General features: G+C 42.6%; 1 protein-coding gene across 2 annotated transcripts in view; it reads left to right on the top strand.

Annotated features, from left to right (window-relative positions):
- Positions 1-17,949, top strand: part of SPECC1 (sperm antigen with calponin homology and coiled-coil domains 1) — a 198,288-nt gene that overhangs the window by 1,827 nt on the left and 178,512 nt on the right. The window contains exon 2 of one of the 2 annotated variants that reach the window (XM_061143587.1): positions 13,104-13,413. The exons of the other annotated variant lie outside the window; for it this stretch is intronic. Coding sequence (XP_060999570.1) covers positions 13,365-13,413 — 49 coding nt within the window. The 5' untranslated portion in view covers positions 13,104-13,364. The remainder of the gene's footprint in view (positions 1-13,103; positions 13,414-17,949) is intronic. 2 annotated transcript variants of the gene reach the window in all.

Raw genomic sequence — 17,949 nt, 5'->3', positions numbered from 1 at the left:
GTTACGTATAGTAGTCTGTTGTAAGAGAAAAAGTTTTCCATGTCTGTGGTGCACTGTTTCCTGTTTACACTTGTGTGCGTGTGTATGCATGCATGTGTGTCCACCTTTTCTCTTTTTTAATTGGCCAGACTTGCTTAATGCTTGCTTACTTTTCAAATAACCAGCTTTTGGATTTATTGATTAATCCTGTTGATTTTTTCTATGTCATTAATTTCTGTTCTTTTTCTTTCTCCTTAACTTGGGTTTATTTTACTCAAATTTTAGCCTTTTGAGTCAAAAGATTCGATCATATAATCAATCAGTCCTCCTGATGGAGGCAAGGACTTATAATTCCTGTCACCTCTTGTTTGACATTGGCTCTATTCTTACTTTAACTCTTCAAATTAGACATTATTGCTGTCATTATTTTCTAGGTTAGCATTTATTAAATTTATCTACCTGTTTACCATTGTCCTCACTCTTCATTCCTTCCTGACCACAGATGCTTTTTTTTGGATCACCCTCCTTCTCCCTGAAGTACCTTCTTTATAAGTTCTATCAGTGGTGATACATTTTTCTGTTTTTGTAATATCTGAAAATGCCTTTAATTTGCCCACATTCTTGAATTTTGGTTTCAACCGTTTTCTCTAATCCAATGAGTCCAGAGTTTCATATATATATGTGTGTGTGTGTGTTTAGCATTTTTAAAAGATAGTTTGTAGGTGGAAGGTTTGGGGACTTCATTTCTGCCATAGTGCTGAAAGATGAAAAATAAAAATTAATCTGTAGTCTAACAAGCTGTCAGTTTTAGTGACTTTTCCCTGTACAAAATTATATGTTCATCTCACATTTACTAAGTATAATTTATATTCTCCCGACCCTTATTTTTTGCTTGACGTATTGATTCTGAGAATTGTGTTAAGGACTTCCACTGTGATCGCTAGTGGTTTTCTTTTGTTCTATTCATTTTTGTAATATTATTAAATATATACATTTATGAGCCAGCCATAACAATGTTGTTGCTTAGTCACTAAGTCGTGTCTGACTCTTGTGACCCCATGGACTGTAGCCCACCAGACTTCTCTGTCCATAGGATTTCCCAGGCAAGAAGATTGGAGTGGGTTGCCTTTTCCTTTTCCAAGGGATTCTGCATTGACAGGTGGATTCTTTACCACTGAGCCATCTGGGAAGCCCTATAAGCAATGTGTATGCATGCCTCCGTGCCAAGTTACTTCAGTTGTGTCTGACTCTGCAACCCCATGGACTGTAGCCGTCCAGGCTCTTCTGTCCATGGGATTCTCCAGGCTAGAATGGGCTGCCATGCCCTCCCAGAAGGGATCTTCCCGACCTAGGGATCAAACCCACATCTTCTGCAGCTCCTGCTTTGCAGGCAGATTCTTTACTGCTAAGCCACCAGGGAAGCCCTTTATCTGGCATATCTTCTAGTAATATTAATTTATTTTTGATTTTCTGTATTTTGTTTTAGGTGTTACTCTTGTGATTAGCTAACAGCAAGATTTTGTTTTATTCCTTAATGTTTGTCTTTTTTGAAAAGTTAGGGTAAATACACATATCATAAAATTTATCATCTTAGTCATTTTTAAGTGTACAGTTCACTAGTAGTAAATATATTCATGTTGCTGTGCAGCCAACCTGCAGAACTTTATCATCTGCAATATCTAAACTGTTCCCATTAAACAATACATACCCAACCCTGCCCCCAGCTCCTGGTAACAACCACTGTACTTTCTGTCTCTGTGAAATTGCCTGTTCTAGGTACCTCATGCAGAATTTGTCTCTCTGTGACTGGTTTATTTCTCTTACCGTCGTGTTCTCAAGGTCATTCTGTGTTGTAGCAGGTGTCCTTTCTTTCTTTATGAGACTGAATACTGTTCCATTGTGCATACAGACCACATTTTGCGTATTATTTCATCTGGGTTGCTGCCACATTGCAGCTATTGTTGGTAATGTTGGTCTTAACATGGGTGTACAAATACCTCTTCAAGACCCTGCTCTCTGTGCTTTTGGATATTTACCTAGACATCAAATTTCAAGATTATATGATCATTTTGTTTTTAATTTTTGGAGGTATCACTGTATTATTTCCCCAGCAGCTGTACCTTTTTACATTCCTGAAACAGTGCGCAAGAGTTCCAGTTTTTCCTTATCTTTTGCAATGCTTGTTATTTTCTGTTTTTGTTTTTTGAAAGTAGCCATCTTAATAGGCATGAAATCTTTATCTTTCATTCAATGACTTTAACCTATTTATATTTGATTAATGTTATTTTGGGTCCTATTCCTGCCATCTTGTTTTATGTTTTCAATTTCTTGTGCTTACTTCCTGACAGCCTCCACCCTTTTCCTATTTTTTGTTGGGTTGACTTTTTTTTTTTTTTTTCATTTTGTTCTATTTTATCTCTCTCAAGACATGGAAGTTACAAATACTGTTCTTACTCTGCTTGTGGTTTGGCACCCTTGAATTTGGAGACACCTTTTTACTGAGGTATAACATGAACATGTAAAGGTATACACATCTTACAGCTTGATGAATTTTGACCAATTAAATACATGTATAACCAGCAGGCAAAACAAGAAACAAACAAACAAACAAAAATAAGAACAACCTTTCCTACATTCCAGATTCTGTCCTCCTGCTGCTCACTGCCAAGGATAACCCCTGCCATTTCTGACAATAGATTGGTTTTCCCATTTCTGTACTTGATAGCAACAGAACTGTACAGTACATGCTCCTTTGTATTTAGCTGCTTTCTGTCAACATTGCATTTGTGTAATTTGTAGGATTCTGGAGTGTGGTTGTGGTTTGTTCATTCCATTGCTGTATACATTCCACTGTTTGTATGTATCACGATGCGGCTATCCATTCTACCTCAACTGGATTTAGGTGGTTTATAGTTTGGGGTTATCATGAATAGTGCTGCTGTGAACATCCTAGTACATGTCTTTGCTGGATGGATGGATGCATTTCTGTTGAGTATATATCTAGAAGTGAAATTGCTTGGTCATAGAGTGTGCATATGCTCAGTTTTTACAGATGATGCCAAACAGTTTGCAATAGTGGTTGCATCAGCTTATGTACCTGAGAAGCATATGTGATTGCCTCACATCCTTGCAACTCTTGGTAATTTCTTTTTTATTTTAGTCATTCTGGTGGGTATGACATTGCAGTTTTAACTTGAATTTCCCTGATGATAGATGAATTTGAGTTCTTTTGGTATCCTTAAGTTTTCACACATACCTAAGCATTTTTTCTCTTGATGTTTAAAGATAATCTGTATATATGAGATTTGGGAGTTTTGTACATTATGTGTCAACAGTTATAAGTTTAACTGATCATTTGTTATCATTGACTGTTTTATCTTGTTTTTCTCATTTTGGATCCATTAGTTTTGATTGCGTGCGTCCTTCAGTAAATATTTTTTCGCTAGAGATACTATGGGTGGTGAACTTCCTGAGCCTTATAAGTTTTAAAAATATTACAAAATTTTGCTTTTGCCTGTGAATACTCTTGACTGGGTATAGGATTCTAGGTTAAGAATGTCTGAGTTTCGAAGATAATTCTTTATTATCTGCTGGCCTCTAGTGTGGTCTTTGTAATCTGATTCTCACTTTGTTTGTTTTTTTGTTAACCTGCTTATTTCTCTGAAGCTCTACAATTTTTTATTTTTTCCTAGTATTCTAAAATCTCACCACTATTTGCCTTAGGGTGGATTTCTCATGTTCTTCCTGCTTAGTTCTCGATGGTCCCTTTCATTCTGTAGATAAATATAATATTTCTTTGGCCCTGGGGAAGTTTGAATGTTTCCCTGCCTCCTCCATTCTCTTCATTTTCTGCTTCTGGAATTACTGTTAAATGGGTATTAGAATTTCTTGGGACTTCTCTGGCAGTCCAGTGGTTAAGACTCTGTGTTTCCATTGCAGGGGGCGCGGGTTTGATCCCTGGTTGGAGAACTAAGATCCCACATGCTGTGTGGCCAAAAAAGAAAATAAGATAGTATGAAAATGGATATTAAGATTTCTTAATTCATCCTTCATGTTTCTTGACTTTTCTGTCAAATGTTCTATCATTTTCGGGCTGCATTCTGGAAGATTCTACAAATCTAGTTTAGCTTTGTCCCCTCAACTCTTTAGCCCATCTGTTGAGTGTTTTTTTTAAATTATGTATTCAATTTTCAAGGTTTCTACTTTTTTAAAATTTAATTTTTGGAATAAATAAGATATTCAATGTTCAAAAATTATACTGTAATAAAAACTACAAGTAAAAGGTGCCCCTACGTCTCCCCACGAAGTTCTCTGTCACCTCAAAAGCAGGTAACCATTGTTATTAGTTTCTTATATATCCTTTCAGAGACTCTTTATGAAAATACAAGTAAATATGAATTACATTCTTAAGTCCTCCTTATTTTGCACAAATAGTACTGCCCTTGACCCTGCTCTTTTTTTTTTTTTTCTTTTTGGCTACACCGCCAGGGCTTGAGGGATCTTAGTTCCCTGGCCAGGGATCAAACCTGGACCTAAGCAGTGAAAGCGTCCAGCCCTAAGCACTGGACCACCAGGGAATTCCCTTGACTGGGCTTTATTTTTCTTTTTTTAATCTTTTTTTTGATGTGGACTATTTGTAAAGTCTTTATTGAATTTGTTACAATATTGCTTCTGTTGTTTATGTTCTGGACCGCCAGGGATGTCCCCTGAGTGTACTTTTTAATTTCACCATGTAGAGATCTTTACCCATCAGTTGGCTCCTGCTTTTCATAGTCATGCCTCCCTTCCATCTTTCCAAAGACTTTTAATAAATTCTTCTACATGCTTCATTGGACTTCCTAGGTGGCTCTGCAGTAAAGAACCTACCTGCAAGGCAGCAGGTACACGGGTTCTGTCCCTGGGTCAGAAAGATCCAGGAGAAGGAAGTGGCAACCCACTCCAGTATTCTTACCTGGAGAATTCCATGGACAGAGGAGTGGGCAGACTACAATCCACGGGGTCACAAAAGAGTCGGACATGGCAGCGACTGAACGACGACAACCATGTGCTTCATTAACTCCTCTCTCAGGCATACGTCTTCCTGTTGACTTGGTGTCCCCATCTCATGATGTTTAGTAAAAACCGGGGGCATCTGCCTTCAGGTGCTCATACTCGTGCATGAGGGTTCCTGTTTGCCTGCCTGTCTCTTTGCTGCCTCTGGTCATTGCTGGAGACTGTGACGTGCTGCTGCGTGGAGTGTGTGGTCCAGGGCAGGGGCTCGTGTCACAGCTGCTCAGTGTGCAGGGAAGAGTCCCAGGGCCCTGGCCATCCCGCCTGCCGTGCCCCAGCTCATCTCCTTGTCAGATCCCACCCCTGCCCCTCATTCTTTCTGCTGATCTGGAGCCTGAAACCCTGCATGACAGGCTCCTCCCAGGCTGGTGCTGGGCTGTGGTTCACTTGGGCAGTCTGACCCTGAGTATGCTGTGCCTCTCAGAAGTGTCTTAGGTGCTTTCGTTGGCCACTGGTCGTGTTTCTTGTTCCCCAGGTCTCTTATTGATTTAGTGGTTTAAAAATATTAGTGTCGTTCCAAAGAATTTTAGGGTAGGAAAGCAGAAGTATGTATTTAGTCCAGTTTCCCCCACTGTGTCCACAAGTCCATCTCCAATATTATCTTTTATCTTGAATTAATTTCTGTTGTTGAGGGGGTCCCAAAGACTACCCCCAGGTTCAGAGATTTCCTAGAAGGTCTCACAGGACTTCTCACATTCTCACATTGTCATTCCCATGGCTGTGACTTATCACTGTGAAGGATACAAAGCAAGACCAGCAAAGGGAAGAGCCCAGAGGGGCCAAGCCCTGGGGACCAGGTGCAGGATTCTGAGAGTCCTCTCCTGGGGAGCCACCTGGCGACGAGTTGTGCAAACACAGCTGAAGCATTGTCCTCCAGGAAGCTCTCCTGAGACTGGACCCCAGGGTCTTTTCTGGGTGCTGGTCACACCGGGCACCCTCTGCCTAGCATCCACCCAAACTCCAGACTCCCGGAAGGGAAGCAGGTGTTGAGCATAAACCACAGTGTTTGCACAAACAGTTTAGGGGCAATAAGAGCCTCTCTTATCAGTCCTGCAAACATCAGGAAGCAAAATCCAAGTTCCCAGACGCCAGCTAAGGGCCCACTGGCTCAGGCCTATCTTAGGCCTGCTCTGTTAACCCTTTGTTGTAAAATGGCCCTCCTGTTTTCCACAGGGAAAAATGGATACCATACCTGGAGATGACTTCTCCCAGCCAAATTTACCAAGTGCCTTTTGCCCTCTCTCGGGAGAGAGCAGCATTTCTGGAGTATTACGGGTAAAGCACTGTTTCCTGTCTTTGGAATAAGCTGAAGTTTGTTGCATGGCAAGCAGCCTTGAGGGGCAGAGCATGGGGTGACCACTGGGCTGTTAAATGATTGGTTCTTTTGCTGGTCTTTGGTCACCAGTTTCAGGGCAAGTGGTGCAGGGCACATGACCATCCCCAGTGTCATGCATATCTTTTCCTACATCATTCAGGTCACCTCATCCACCACAGGCTCTGCTCCCCAAACTCTGGCCATGGCTCCACCCATGGGGCATTTCATCCCTTACTTTTCTTCTGTGACTGGTTCAGTGGCTTTTCTTGCCTCACTTTGTGTCTAAGTTTAATCTCCCACAAGACTGAGAATTCCCTGAGGACCAAACAGCAAACCACATGTAGCTATAGACCCAGAGCCTCCCTGGCAGGGTGAAGCACTTACGCTGGTATCTGTTAGTGCTTCTGGAAGGAGCAGCTGCAAGGACATGGAAAGGCATCTCTTCTCCTTCCTTGATCCACACATCGCTGACTTGTGTTCTGTGATTAGGATGGTGTTGTAAACCTGTGTGTATGTGTGTGTGTGTGTGTGTGTGTGTGTGCGCATGCTCAGTCATGTCCGACTCTTCGTGACCCCATGGACTGTAGCCCACCAGGCTCCTCTGTCCTTGGGATTTCCCAGACATGAATACTGGAGTGGGTTGCCAGTTCCTTCTCCAAAGGAACAGCTTCTCCATCCAAGCCCCTCTCTTGTCTTGTGTGCTTTTTCGTGCTTTCATTGGTTTATAGTTTATAAATTTATAATTTATTCCTTTTTCTTCTATGTAGCCTGCTCTTTCATTCTCTCCCCCCATCCTACGCCGTGGCTGACTATTCTAATATGTTTAATACACATGCTCTTGTTGTATGTATTCTTTTTTTAAGCATCATTGTAGTTTTATTTGTATGTATTTGCCCAAATGTAACTGTTATGTATGCAGTCTCTCGATGTCATCATGACATAATGTGCTCACATCTTTCCAAAATACTTGCATTTGAGTGAAGATCTGTACCCTACCAAATATCTCCAAATCTTGTGTGTATGTATTCTTAAGAATATGTATTGTTTTGTGTGCATGTTTTTTCTTATTTTTTCTCTTTTAAAAAATTTAGTTTGTTATCTCCTTTGTTTCTTCTTTCTTTGTCTGTGTGGACTCTTAGTTGCAATACACAGGATCTTTTGCTGTGGCACTTGCGCTTAGTTGCCTCGAGGCATGTGGGATCTTCATTCCTCACCAGGGATCAAACCTGTGTCCCCTGCATTAGAAGGCCGGTTCTTAACCACTGGACTGCCAGGGACGTCCCCATGGGAGGGTATTTTTAATTTACATAAATGGTGTCATGTTAGACTCTTCCAGTGTTATTACTCACCGCCATGTTTCTATGACTCATTCCTGTTGCTATGGTGACTATCCAGTTTGTGTATCCACATCCTGCCTCTCTCCCTCCTGGTGATGGACACCCATGTCGATTCCTACACCCAGACACTACAAACAGTGCTGAGGGAACCTCTCGTACATGTCCCGTATGGACTTCTGGGAGAATCTCTCTGGACTTGGGCCAGCAGCAGGACTGCCTGCTCACAGTGTGTGCCTGTACTTAGTATTTAGGACCAAGTACCACTGATTGCTTCTGAGTGAGGCCACACTATTCTGCATGTCCTCAGAGTGCATTGGATTCCAAAGACCTTTCTCTTTGCAAACACTTGGCATTGTCCAGCTTTCTGATTTTTAGCAGTCTTACTCTATTTACATTTCTCTGGTTACACTACTGAGTATATACACTTGAGAATATGTATGCTTGCTACCGTGTTGTGTTTTCTTTAATGTAAATTGCCTGTTCATGCTGTTTCCCCATTTTTCTTTTTTTTTTTTGGCCTCACCAAATGACTTGCGGGATCTTATTTCCCTGACCAGGGATCAAACCCTGACCCATTGCAGTGAAAGCCCCAGTCTTAACCACTGCACCATCAGGGAATATCCCCTCCATTTTCCAGTTGAGATTTCTGACTAGAATATTTTTTAGACATTAACCATTTACTGATTTTTAGACGATGCAAGTGGTTTCTCCTGATACATGATACCCACTTTGTTGTTAGGTCTTCGTTGAATGGAAATCCTTAATTCTGTAATCAAAATAACCAATTTGGGGGGAGGTAGGGGAGGAAAGGATTATGAGTTCGGGATTAGCAGATGTAAACTATTACATATAGGATGAATAAACAACAAGGTCCTACTGTAGAGCATGAGGAACTGTATTCAGTATCCTGTGATAAACCGTAATGGAAAAGAAATATGAAAAGAATATACACATACATATATATATTGTATTTCTGCTGTACAGCAGAGTGACTCAGTTATATATAACTGAGTTTTTTTATTTGCCTCCAGATACCAAGATAAATGCCTGTGTTTGTTAATTGACAACATGTTAATAATCAAAACATTTCACATAAAAATCCAGATTTCCAGCCTCTGTTGAATCAGCTGTGTTTCAGTGTCAGCTATAGTAACCGAGTGGTGGACTGTTTCCCACCTGGTGGGCCTCACTTGTTCCTGTGACCTCCTGGTCATATGGTCTTCTGAGTTTATGATCAGCCCCTGCTGTGTGTGGAACAAAACCTTGAAAATAAACAAGCATGATGATAGTTAGTGTCCATGAAGGTGCTATCTGAATGCGATTCTGGGGTGAAATGGGCTTGGAGCTGAGAGCATGGTGCGGTGGCTGTTCTCATGATGGCAGTGTCAGCACAGGAAAGAAAACCAGCTGCACTAGTAAATATTCTAGGCTTCTTAGGAGTCATAGTGTCTCACAGCCACTCCCCTCCTGCTCTTATAGCTCGAGGGGCATGCATGCATGATCAGTTGCTTAATCGTGTTCAACTCTTTTGCCATGTACTGTAGCCCTCCAGGCTCCTCTGTCCATCGGATTCTGCGGGCATGCCTACTGGAATGGGTAACCATGACCTCTTCCGGGGAGGGTTCGATCTTCCTAACCCAGGGATCAAACTTGCAGGTCCTGCAATTGGCAGATTCTTCACCATCTGAACCACCTGGGAAGCTTGAAGGCAGCCATTGACAGTATGTCAGTGAATGTGGTCCATTCGTTTGGTCCAGACTTGCCCTGCAGACTGTCATTTTCTGACAACATTTTCTCCTGTTGTTTCTAAGGTGCAGGCTCACAGCTTTTGCCTGATCATGGGGAAGCAAGTACCTGCTTGTGCCATTGCTGAGGTGGTGCTGGTAATGAAGCACACTTTCAGTCTTTAGGCTCCAGCTCTGGGTGGGGAGACAGACAAGTGAGGAGAACAGGCCAGGATGGTCTATAGTGGAGCGTATCAGGGAAGACTTTCTGTAAGAAGGAGGCATCGAAAATGAGTGGGGAGAGGAATTAAGAAAGACAGAGGCAGGGCCTTTTTGTGCTTCGTTTGTAAAACCCAAGAGGTGACAGTTTCGCTCACTATGGCTGGAAAGCAGAGACCTGGTTTTGTGGTGGTAAGGAGTGGGGGCTTGGGGTGGAGGTAATGGGGGTGGTAACCAACCCCAAAGTGGGTAGCAGGAATGACAGGACAGAGACTAGGTAAAAATTCCACACAAAATCCCGAGTCCTTAAATTATCAGAGATTGATGATGACAACCCCCATGCTATCAAAATGTGTCAGAAAATAAGAAATCACAGAACTTTAAATTCACAAAATCAAAATAATCCTGATGGAGAAGAGTACAAGCCCACAAAAGTCAACTATAGACAAAGATGACATATGGATATATGCAAATATCCTAAATGAAACAGCAAAATGAATTCAGCAGAATGTCAAGTAGGTTTTCTTCTGGGAATTGAAGATTGCTTTGATATTAGGACATAGGTTAGTTTAATCCATTGTGTAAGTAATGAAAGGTGAAAGCTATGTAATCACTTTAAGAGAAACTGAAAAAGCACTTGATGGAATCTGACTCTGAACCTTTTATGTTTCCTTGAAAAGTATTCACAGTCCTGCCTTCACGTGTGCAGGCTCCCTGCCTGCCCAGCTTCCTCACCTTTTTGCTTCCTTGGCAAACCTCGGCTCATTATTTCTTTTTTCTTTCTTAACTTTTATCCACACTGTGTGAGGCATGTAGAGTATTAGTTCCCCAACCTGGGATCGAACCCATGCCTCCTGCCTTGGAAGGCAAAGTCTTAACCACTGGACCGCTGGGGAAGTCCCTGTTTCTTTTTTTCCTTTTAAAATATTTATATTTATTTGGCGGTGCCGGGTCTTAGTTGCAGCATGTGGGATCAAGCTCCCTGACCAGGGATTGAACGCAGGCCTGCTGCATGGGGAGCATGGAGTCTTAGCCACTGGACTGCCAGGAAAGCCCCTCTGCTCATTATTTCTTCACCTTTTCCTTCCCCATGTCCTTTGTGACCCTTTCCTGTGTCCTCGGTGTGGAGTAAGTTACCTCTTCTCTCTGGTCTAGGGAGTACTATTCAGACCTCCTGTCTTGCATTTTGGTAGTAATTCTGTTTCTCTCTATACTTAGTTGATTTCCTTCTATCAGAACCTTGTCCCGGGGTGGGCGCTGGAGATACAGAGATGAGTAAGATGGTACTGGTAACTTGGCTCTTCACCCCCAAACCCATCCCCTTGCTCCCCTGGCCACTGACTCCAGCTAAAGGTACAGGTGGAGGCTCCAGGGGAGACCAGGATGTGAGAGGAGGGGGAGCAAGGGGATTTCTCTCCCCTATTTTCTGCCTTGGAAGGTGTTTCAGGGGTGGTCCCAGCTCCAGCTGAGGGATACTTGCCTCTGGCCTTTGTCCCACTGAGACAGGCTGGGACGGGAGCCTTTGCTGCAGTGCTTGCACCTGGACACGCCTCTTCTCCACAACAAAGTACAAAGAAACTATATGGAGCTAAAAATAACTGTGTCTGGGCAGTTGGGGTAAATTCTGGACAAAAGATACAAAGAGACCAAAAAACTCAGCAGCCACTTTTGAAGAACCTTGAACAAAAGCAGGGTGTTGGGAACAAAAGCAGGGTGTTGGGAACAAAAGCAGGGTATTGAGCATGCCCCCTGCACTCAACACCACCCTCACCAAACATGAAAAACAAACTCACCCCCACTCAGGGAGCGAGCAAGGGAACCTGTTACTTGCTCTCTGTATCCCCTGCTGCAGCAGTTCATTTCAGTTCAGTCGCTCAGTCATGTGACCCTTTGTGCTTAGTCCTGTGACTCTTTGTGACCCCATGGATTGCAGCACACCAGGCCTCCCTGTCCGTCACCAACTCTTGGAGCTTGCTCAAACTCACATGCATTGAGTTGGTGATGCCATCCAACCATCTCATCCTCTGTCGTCCCCTTCTCCTCCCACCTTCAATCTTTCCCAGCATCAGGGTCTTTTAAATGAGTCAGTTCTTTGCATCCGGTGGCCAAAGTATTGGAGTTTCAGCTTCAGCATCAGTCCTTTCAATAAATATTCAGGACTGATTTCCTTTAGGATGGACTGGTTGGATCTCCTTGCAGTCCAAGGGACTCTCAAGAGTCTTCTCCAACACCACAGTTCAAAAGCATCAATTCTTTGGCACTTAGCTTTCTTTATAGTCCAACTCTGAGTCCATACATGACTACTGGAAAAACCATAGCCTTGACTAGATGGACCTTTGTTGGCAGTAATGTCTCTGCTTTTTAATATGCTGTCTAGTTTGGTCATAACTTTTCTTCCAAGCAGCAAGCATCTTTTAATTTCATGGCTGCAGTCACCATCTGCAGTGATTTTGGACCCCCCAAAAATAAAGTCTGTCATTGTTTCCACTATTTCCTCATCTATTTGCCATGAAATGATGGGACCAGATGCCATGATCTTAGTTTTCCGAATGTTGAGTTTTAAGCCAACTTTTTCACTCTCCTCTTTCACTTTCATCAAGAGGCTCTTTAGTTCTTCTTTGCTTTCTGCCATAAGGGTGGTGTCATCTGCATATCTGAGGTTACTGATATTTCTCCCGGCAACCTTGATTCCCGTTTGTGCTTCATCCAGCCCAGCTGCAGCAGAGACTCTAACAAAGCCTTGCCTGAATTTCTTGTCTGTCCTCTGGTCACTTTCTATGGACTGGAGAAGGTCAAGAACCCTGATTGGTATCACCACCTCCTTTCTTTGCTCCTCCAGTCTTACTAAACATGCTGGAGGGCTCCTACTGTTGTGAGTCTCTGGTTTGCTCTCCATCCCACTTAGTGTTTTAGTCATTTCCCAAACCTTTTGGGGCTTCCTTGGTGGCTCAGTGGTAAAGTATCTCCAATGCAGGAGATACAGGTTTGATCCCTGGGTTGGGAAGATACCCTGGAGTAGGAAATGGCAACCCACTCCTGTATTCTTGCCTGGAGAATCCCATGGACAGAGGAGCCTGGTGGGCTACAGTCCATGGGGTTGTAAAGAGTAGGACACAATTGAGCATGCATCACTTGCTTCACTTGCAAACCTTGTGACCAGTTCCCATATTAAATTCCCTCTGCTGAGCTTTGTTGTTGTTGTTGTTCACTTGCTAGGTCATGTCTCTTTGCGACACCATGGACTGCAGCATGCCAGGTTTCCCTGTCCCCCACTGTCTCCTGGGGTTTGCTTAGACTCATGTCCATTGACTTAGTGATGCCATCCAACCATCTCATCCTTTGCCGCCCCTTTCTGCTTTTGCCCTCAGTGTTTCTCAGCATCAGGGTCTTTTCCAATGAGTCAGCTCTTTGCACACAGGTGGCCAAAGTATTGGAACTTCAACTTCTGCTGAGCTGCTGCTCTTGAATTCTGTTTTCCAGATTGGACCCTGCCCAGTATAGACAAGAACCCCACTTCTAGATGCCCACCATCTTACAGGACAGACATGGAAACCATTGTGATTTTGTCTGTTTCATGCTGCTTCCTGCCTTCTTCCAGAAGTAGACCTCACCTCGGGCACAAGGATTGACCATCACCCAGACTGACACCATCACAGGACTTCACACTCCTTGTTCACAGAGGTTTTTTCAGGAGTCATATCATGTCCCAGATCAGGCTAATCACTTTCCTCTGAGTTTGAAATGGGTCTGGTGCAGCCAGAGCCCCCTACCCTCTTGGGAGTCATAGGAGGTGTGAGTTCTGTGAAAACTTGGTCTTTGGTGTTTTTTTTTTTTTATTTTATTTATTTTTTTAATTTATGAGCTTGATCTTTGTTTGGTTCAGTGTATGTCTCCAGTGCGTAGTGAGTACCCTGTCAACACAATTTCATAAAATTTAAGGTGCCATCCATTTTCAAACAATTATTTTGTGTTCCACTAAGAAAGAAAAAAAATACTGTTAATTAAACCATAACATAGTTTTTTATGTGCACTTTTTATTTTAGATGTATGAAAAGATCTTTTAGACATATTTAAGACAGTTTATATCATACAGTGTTTTTATTTGTATATAAATAGGAAAGTGTAAGTGCTGTTAGCTGCTTAAGGCATTTCTAAAACCTCTTCTTTTTTATTTATTTTTTTCCCATTTATTTTTATTAGTTGGAGGTTAATTACTTTACAATATTGTAGTGGTTTTTGCCATACATTGACATCAATCAGCCATGGATTTACTTGTATTCCCTATCCCCATCCCCCCTCCCACCTCCCTCTCCATCCCCCCTCCCACCTCCCTCTCCATCCCATCCCTCTGGGTCTTCCCAGTGCACCAGCCCCGAGCACTTGTCTCATGCATCCAACCTGGGCTGGTGATCTGTTTCACCCTAGATAATATACATGTTTCGATGCTGTTCTCGCGAAACATCCCACCCTCGCCTTCTCCCACAGAGTCCAAAAGTCTGTTCTGTACATCTGTGTCTCTTTTTCTGTTTTGCATATAGGGTTATCGTTACCATCTTTCTAAATTCCATATATATGCGTTAGTATACTGTATTGGTCTTTATCTTTTTGGCTTACTTCACTCTGTATAATGGGCTCCAGTTTCATCCATCTTATTAGAACTGATTCAAATGAATTCTTTTTAATGGCTGAGTAATATCCCATTGTGTATATGTACTACAGCTTCCTTATCCATTCGTCTGCTGATGGACATCTAGGTTGTTTCCATGTCCTGGCTATTATAAACAGTGCTGCAATGAACATTGGGGTGCACTTGTCTCTTTCAGATCTTAAAACCTCTTCTTTTTTAAAATAATTTTTCATACTAAAAATTTATTAACTTTTAATACCAACAAATATCCAGTTATCAAATTCCTATTAAAATCTCCTGTTTTTAAAAAATTTATTCATTCTTTTCTTTTTGGCTGCACTGGGTCTTCGTTGCTGTGTGCATGCTTTCTCTAGTTGTGGGAGCCGGGGCTACTCTTTGTTGCAGTGTTCAGGCTTCTCATTGTTCTGGCTTCTCTTGTGGAGCACGGGCTCTAGAACACACAGGCTCAATAGTTGTGGTGACTACCGCTTGCCCTGCAGCATGTGGGATCTTCCTAGACCAAGGATAGAACCCATGACCCCTGCTTTGGCAGGCAGATTCTTAACCTCTGGAACACCAAGGAAGCCCTAAAACCTTCTCTTCTGAGTCACTTTTGACTCCAGGTCGTTGGTGATTTTTCACAGATGAAGTCCCCTCTGCCACCAAGAACCCTGGTAACATGCTGTGTGTGATTGTGAAAGTGTTCCACGTTGTCTCCAGGGTTTTCTTTTGAGCTGTGACACCCATTCTGTGAATCTGATACTGGCCCTTCCTTATCTCACCTAAAGGGATCTGCAGACTGTGTTGAGAAAGCAGCTAGGACTCACACTGCTCCTTCGATGGCCCTTCTTGGTGTGTAGCCTGAAGTAGTGTAGGACTGTGGTCAGCTCTAAGGCCACCTGGAGTGAAAACCAGGTTTCTGTGCTTTTCAGGGAGCTTATCCTGTCATGGACTGAGCAGCACTGACCAGCCAGCAGTGACCGTAGGAGGCGTGCTGACCTCAGGGATGTTACCATGGGTGTCTTAGCATTGAGGGATTGTGATATTTGCACAATTAATCAATCAATGAATCTGGTGTGGCCTGAACCCACCCTCCCTGAGAATCACGCAGAAAGACGTAGGGAGAGGCTCTCCCCTGGTCCAGTGGTTCCTTGGGCCACATCTACCCCTGCACTTTCCAGGGTTTATTTACGAAATCTGGTCCTCCTTCCCTCTTCCTTTGTGAAACTAGTTCAGATTCGTTTCATGTCACTTGCAACCTAGTGAATCCTGACTAATCCAGAAGCTTGTAAAATGATTATAAACAGTGTGATGTGTGCAGGAATTAAAAGTATATTCAGGCTCTGAAGTAGCATCAAGGAGAGAGAGAGACCTGCTCCATCCGAGGAGGTCAGGCCACGACTCTAGACTCTCCCAGGTGAGGTGGGGCCCACCTCCTGGGTGCCTCCCAAGGACCCCGTGTACACTGCAGCTTCCAACTACTTGCTTTCACTCTTTCTCACCACATAATTTTAAAAAATCAGTTCAGAGGAGGATGAAACCTGTGTTTTTTATTCCCATTTATAATCACATAATTACCTTTACCTGTGCTCCTTGAATTTTTGTGTGTGTGAATTTGAATTTCCATTTGGGCTCACTTGCTCTCACCTTGAATAACTCCCTCCAGCATTTCTTGTGAGGCTAACAACAAGTTCTCTGCAGGATGGCAGACATTTTATTGGCTTCTGCGTGCCAGCATGGCTATAATAAGATCTGAGGCTGGTCTTACAGGCTGGTCTTAAAGCAGTAGGACATGACTCACCTGGAATGAATCATTCCATTGCTGCAGGTGACTTTTGAAACTTTACAGCTCACCCTAAAGGTGACAGTACACTGGTGTGTCTAGCCACCAAGCTATTGGTGAACTAGGGCTTTTCTTTTGCTGCCAGGCACTCTTTCTGTATTGCTTTGTGACTCCCCCCACCCCCCATCCCCACTTGCCCTGTTTCAAATGTTTATCTTTACCATCTTTATTTATGTATTTCTGGCTGCACTGGGTCTTCGTTGCTGGCTGCGAGCAGACTTTCTCTGGTTTTAGTGCTTGGTCTTCTCATTACAGTGGCTTCTCTTGTGAGCAGGGGCTCTCAGATGCAAGGGGCTTCAGGAGTTGTGGTGCATGGGCTTAGTTTCTTTGTGGCTCATGGGATCTTCCTGGACCAGGGATCAAACACATGTCCTCTGCATTGGCAAGTGGATTCTTAACAACTGGACCATAAGGGAAGTCCCTACTTTGTGATTTTTAAGTCATTTGTTCAATTTCTTTTTTCTTTAAATTTATAGTGCAGAAAATTTCAAACATTCACAAAAATACACAGCCTTATATGGTACATTTTCATGTACCCATGACCTGGCTTCAGTGATGATTTAACTCACAGCCAGATTTGTTTTATAAACTTCCACCTAATCATCCTCAATCTTATTTTGTAAGTCACTCAGTTTCTTTTCCTCATTTTCTTCCGGGAAAGAGTGTGACAGTATCCTGAACAAACTGAATTAAGGTGTAAAGAGAAAACCCTATAAAACCCTTTGATGTGTAGTAAGTAGATGAAAGCTGTATTAAAAGTGTGGGACTAAAAAAAAAAAAAGTGTGGGACTTAGTCACTATAAGCAACAACAAAGGATGCCTAACACCATGTGCTGGGTTTGTTTTTCTTTAAAGGAGCTGTAGTCTGGCATTTTAACAAGAGTTACAAATGACAGGGTGGTGTAGACTGAGTCTAGCTCTGAGACTGTAATGATACAGGACTGTAAGCTTACAGCTTTTTCTGTTGACTGTAAGTGTCAGACATTTTAAAATTTAGGGCTTCCCCTGTGGGTGAGTGGTTAAGAGTCTGCCTGCCAGTGCAGAGGATGTGGGTTCGATCCCTGGTCTGGGAAGAGCTCATATTCCTCAGAACAACTTCACAAGCCCCTGCGCTGCACCTACTGAGCCCAAACGCTGCACCTGACTGAGACTGTGGGCCATGACTACTGAAGGCTGCACAACCTAGAGCCTTCGGTCCTCAATAAGAGAAGCTGCCACGGTGAGAAGCCCTCAAACCACAACTAGAGAAAGTCCACACGCACCAATAAAGACCCAGCACAGCCAAAAATAAATATATTAAAATATTTTTAAAATGTAGTCTTATAATTAAAAAAACACTAATTCAATAAAATTATTTTGGAGAGAAATCATGTTGAAAGATTTTAGTAGTATCCTCAGAGTAAGATGTTTTGAATGGTTCTTCTGGACATAACCTGCTATTCATTGTGAGGACACACGTTTTACTTACTAGCTTCAAATTGATTTTGCTGAGAGAAATAAGGCCTTTTGTTGGTCATTCTACAGTCTCTCACCTGTCTCCCCAGTGATATAGGAAATGCATTTGCAGGGATGACAGAGGAAATTAGGATTTTTTGTTGTTGTTGTTCTGGAGTATATTAACACTTAGGCTTATACTTGATAGCTTCACTTCAATGAGCATCCTCCTTTAGTTAAACTGGCCTTGGGTATTCTCCAGGGAAAAATATATTGTTAGATTTTTTAACACAAGTGTGTGCATGAACTGGTGAAGAAGAACTTCCTTTAGTCACAATTTCAGAGTTACAGAAGCACATGTTTGTTATTATGATCTTGCAAGTTTGCTAACTGCTTTACTGAAAATAGTACATGGAAAAATA

Source organism: Dama dama, chromosome 5 (genome assembly GCF_033118175.1).
Source record: "Dama dama isolate Ldn47 chromosome 5, ASM3311817v1, whole genome shotgun sequence".
NCBI lineage: Eukaryota > Metazoa > Chordata > Mammalia > Artiodactyla > Cervidae > Dama > Dama dama.
The sequence above is the reverse complement of the archived record's forward strand: the minus strand, read 5'-3'. Positions and strand labels throughout refer to the sequence as shown.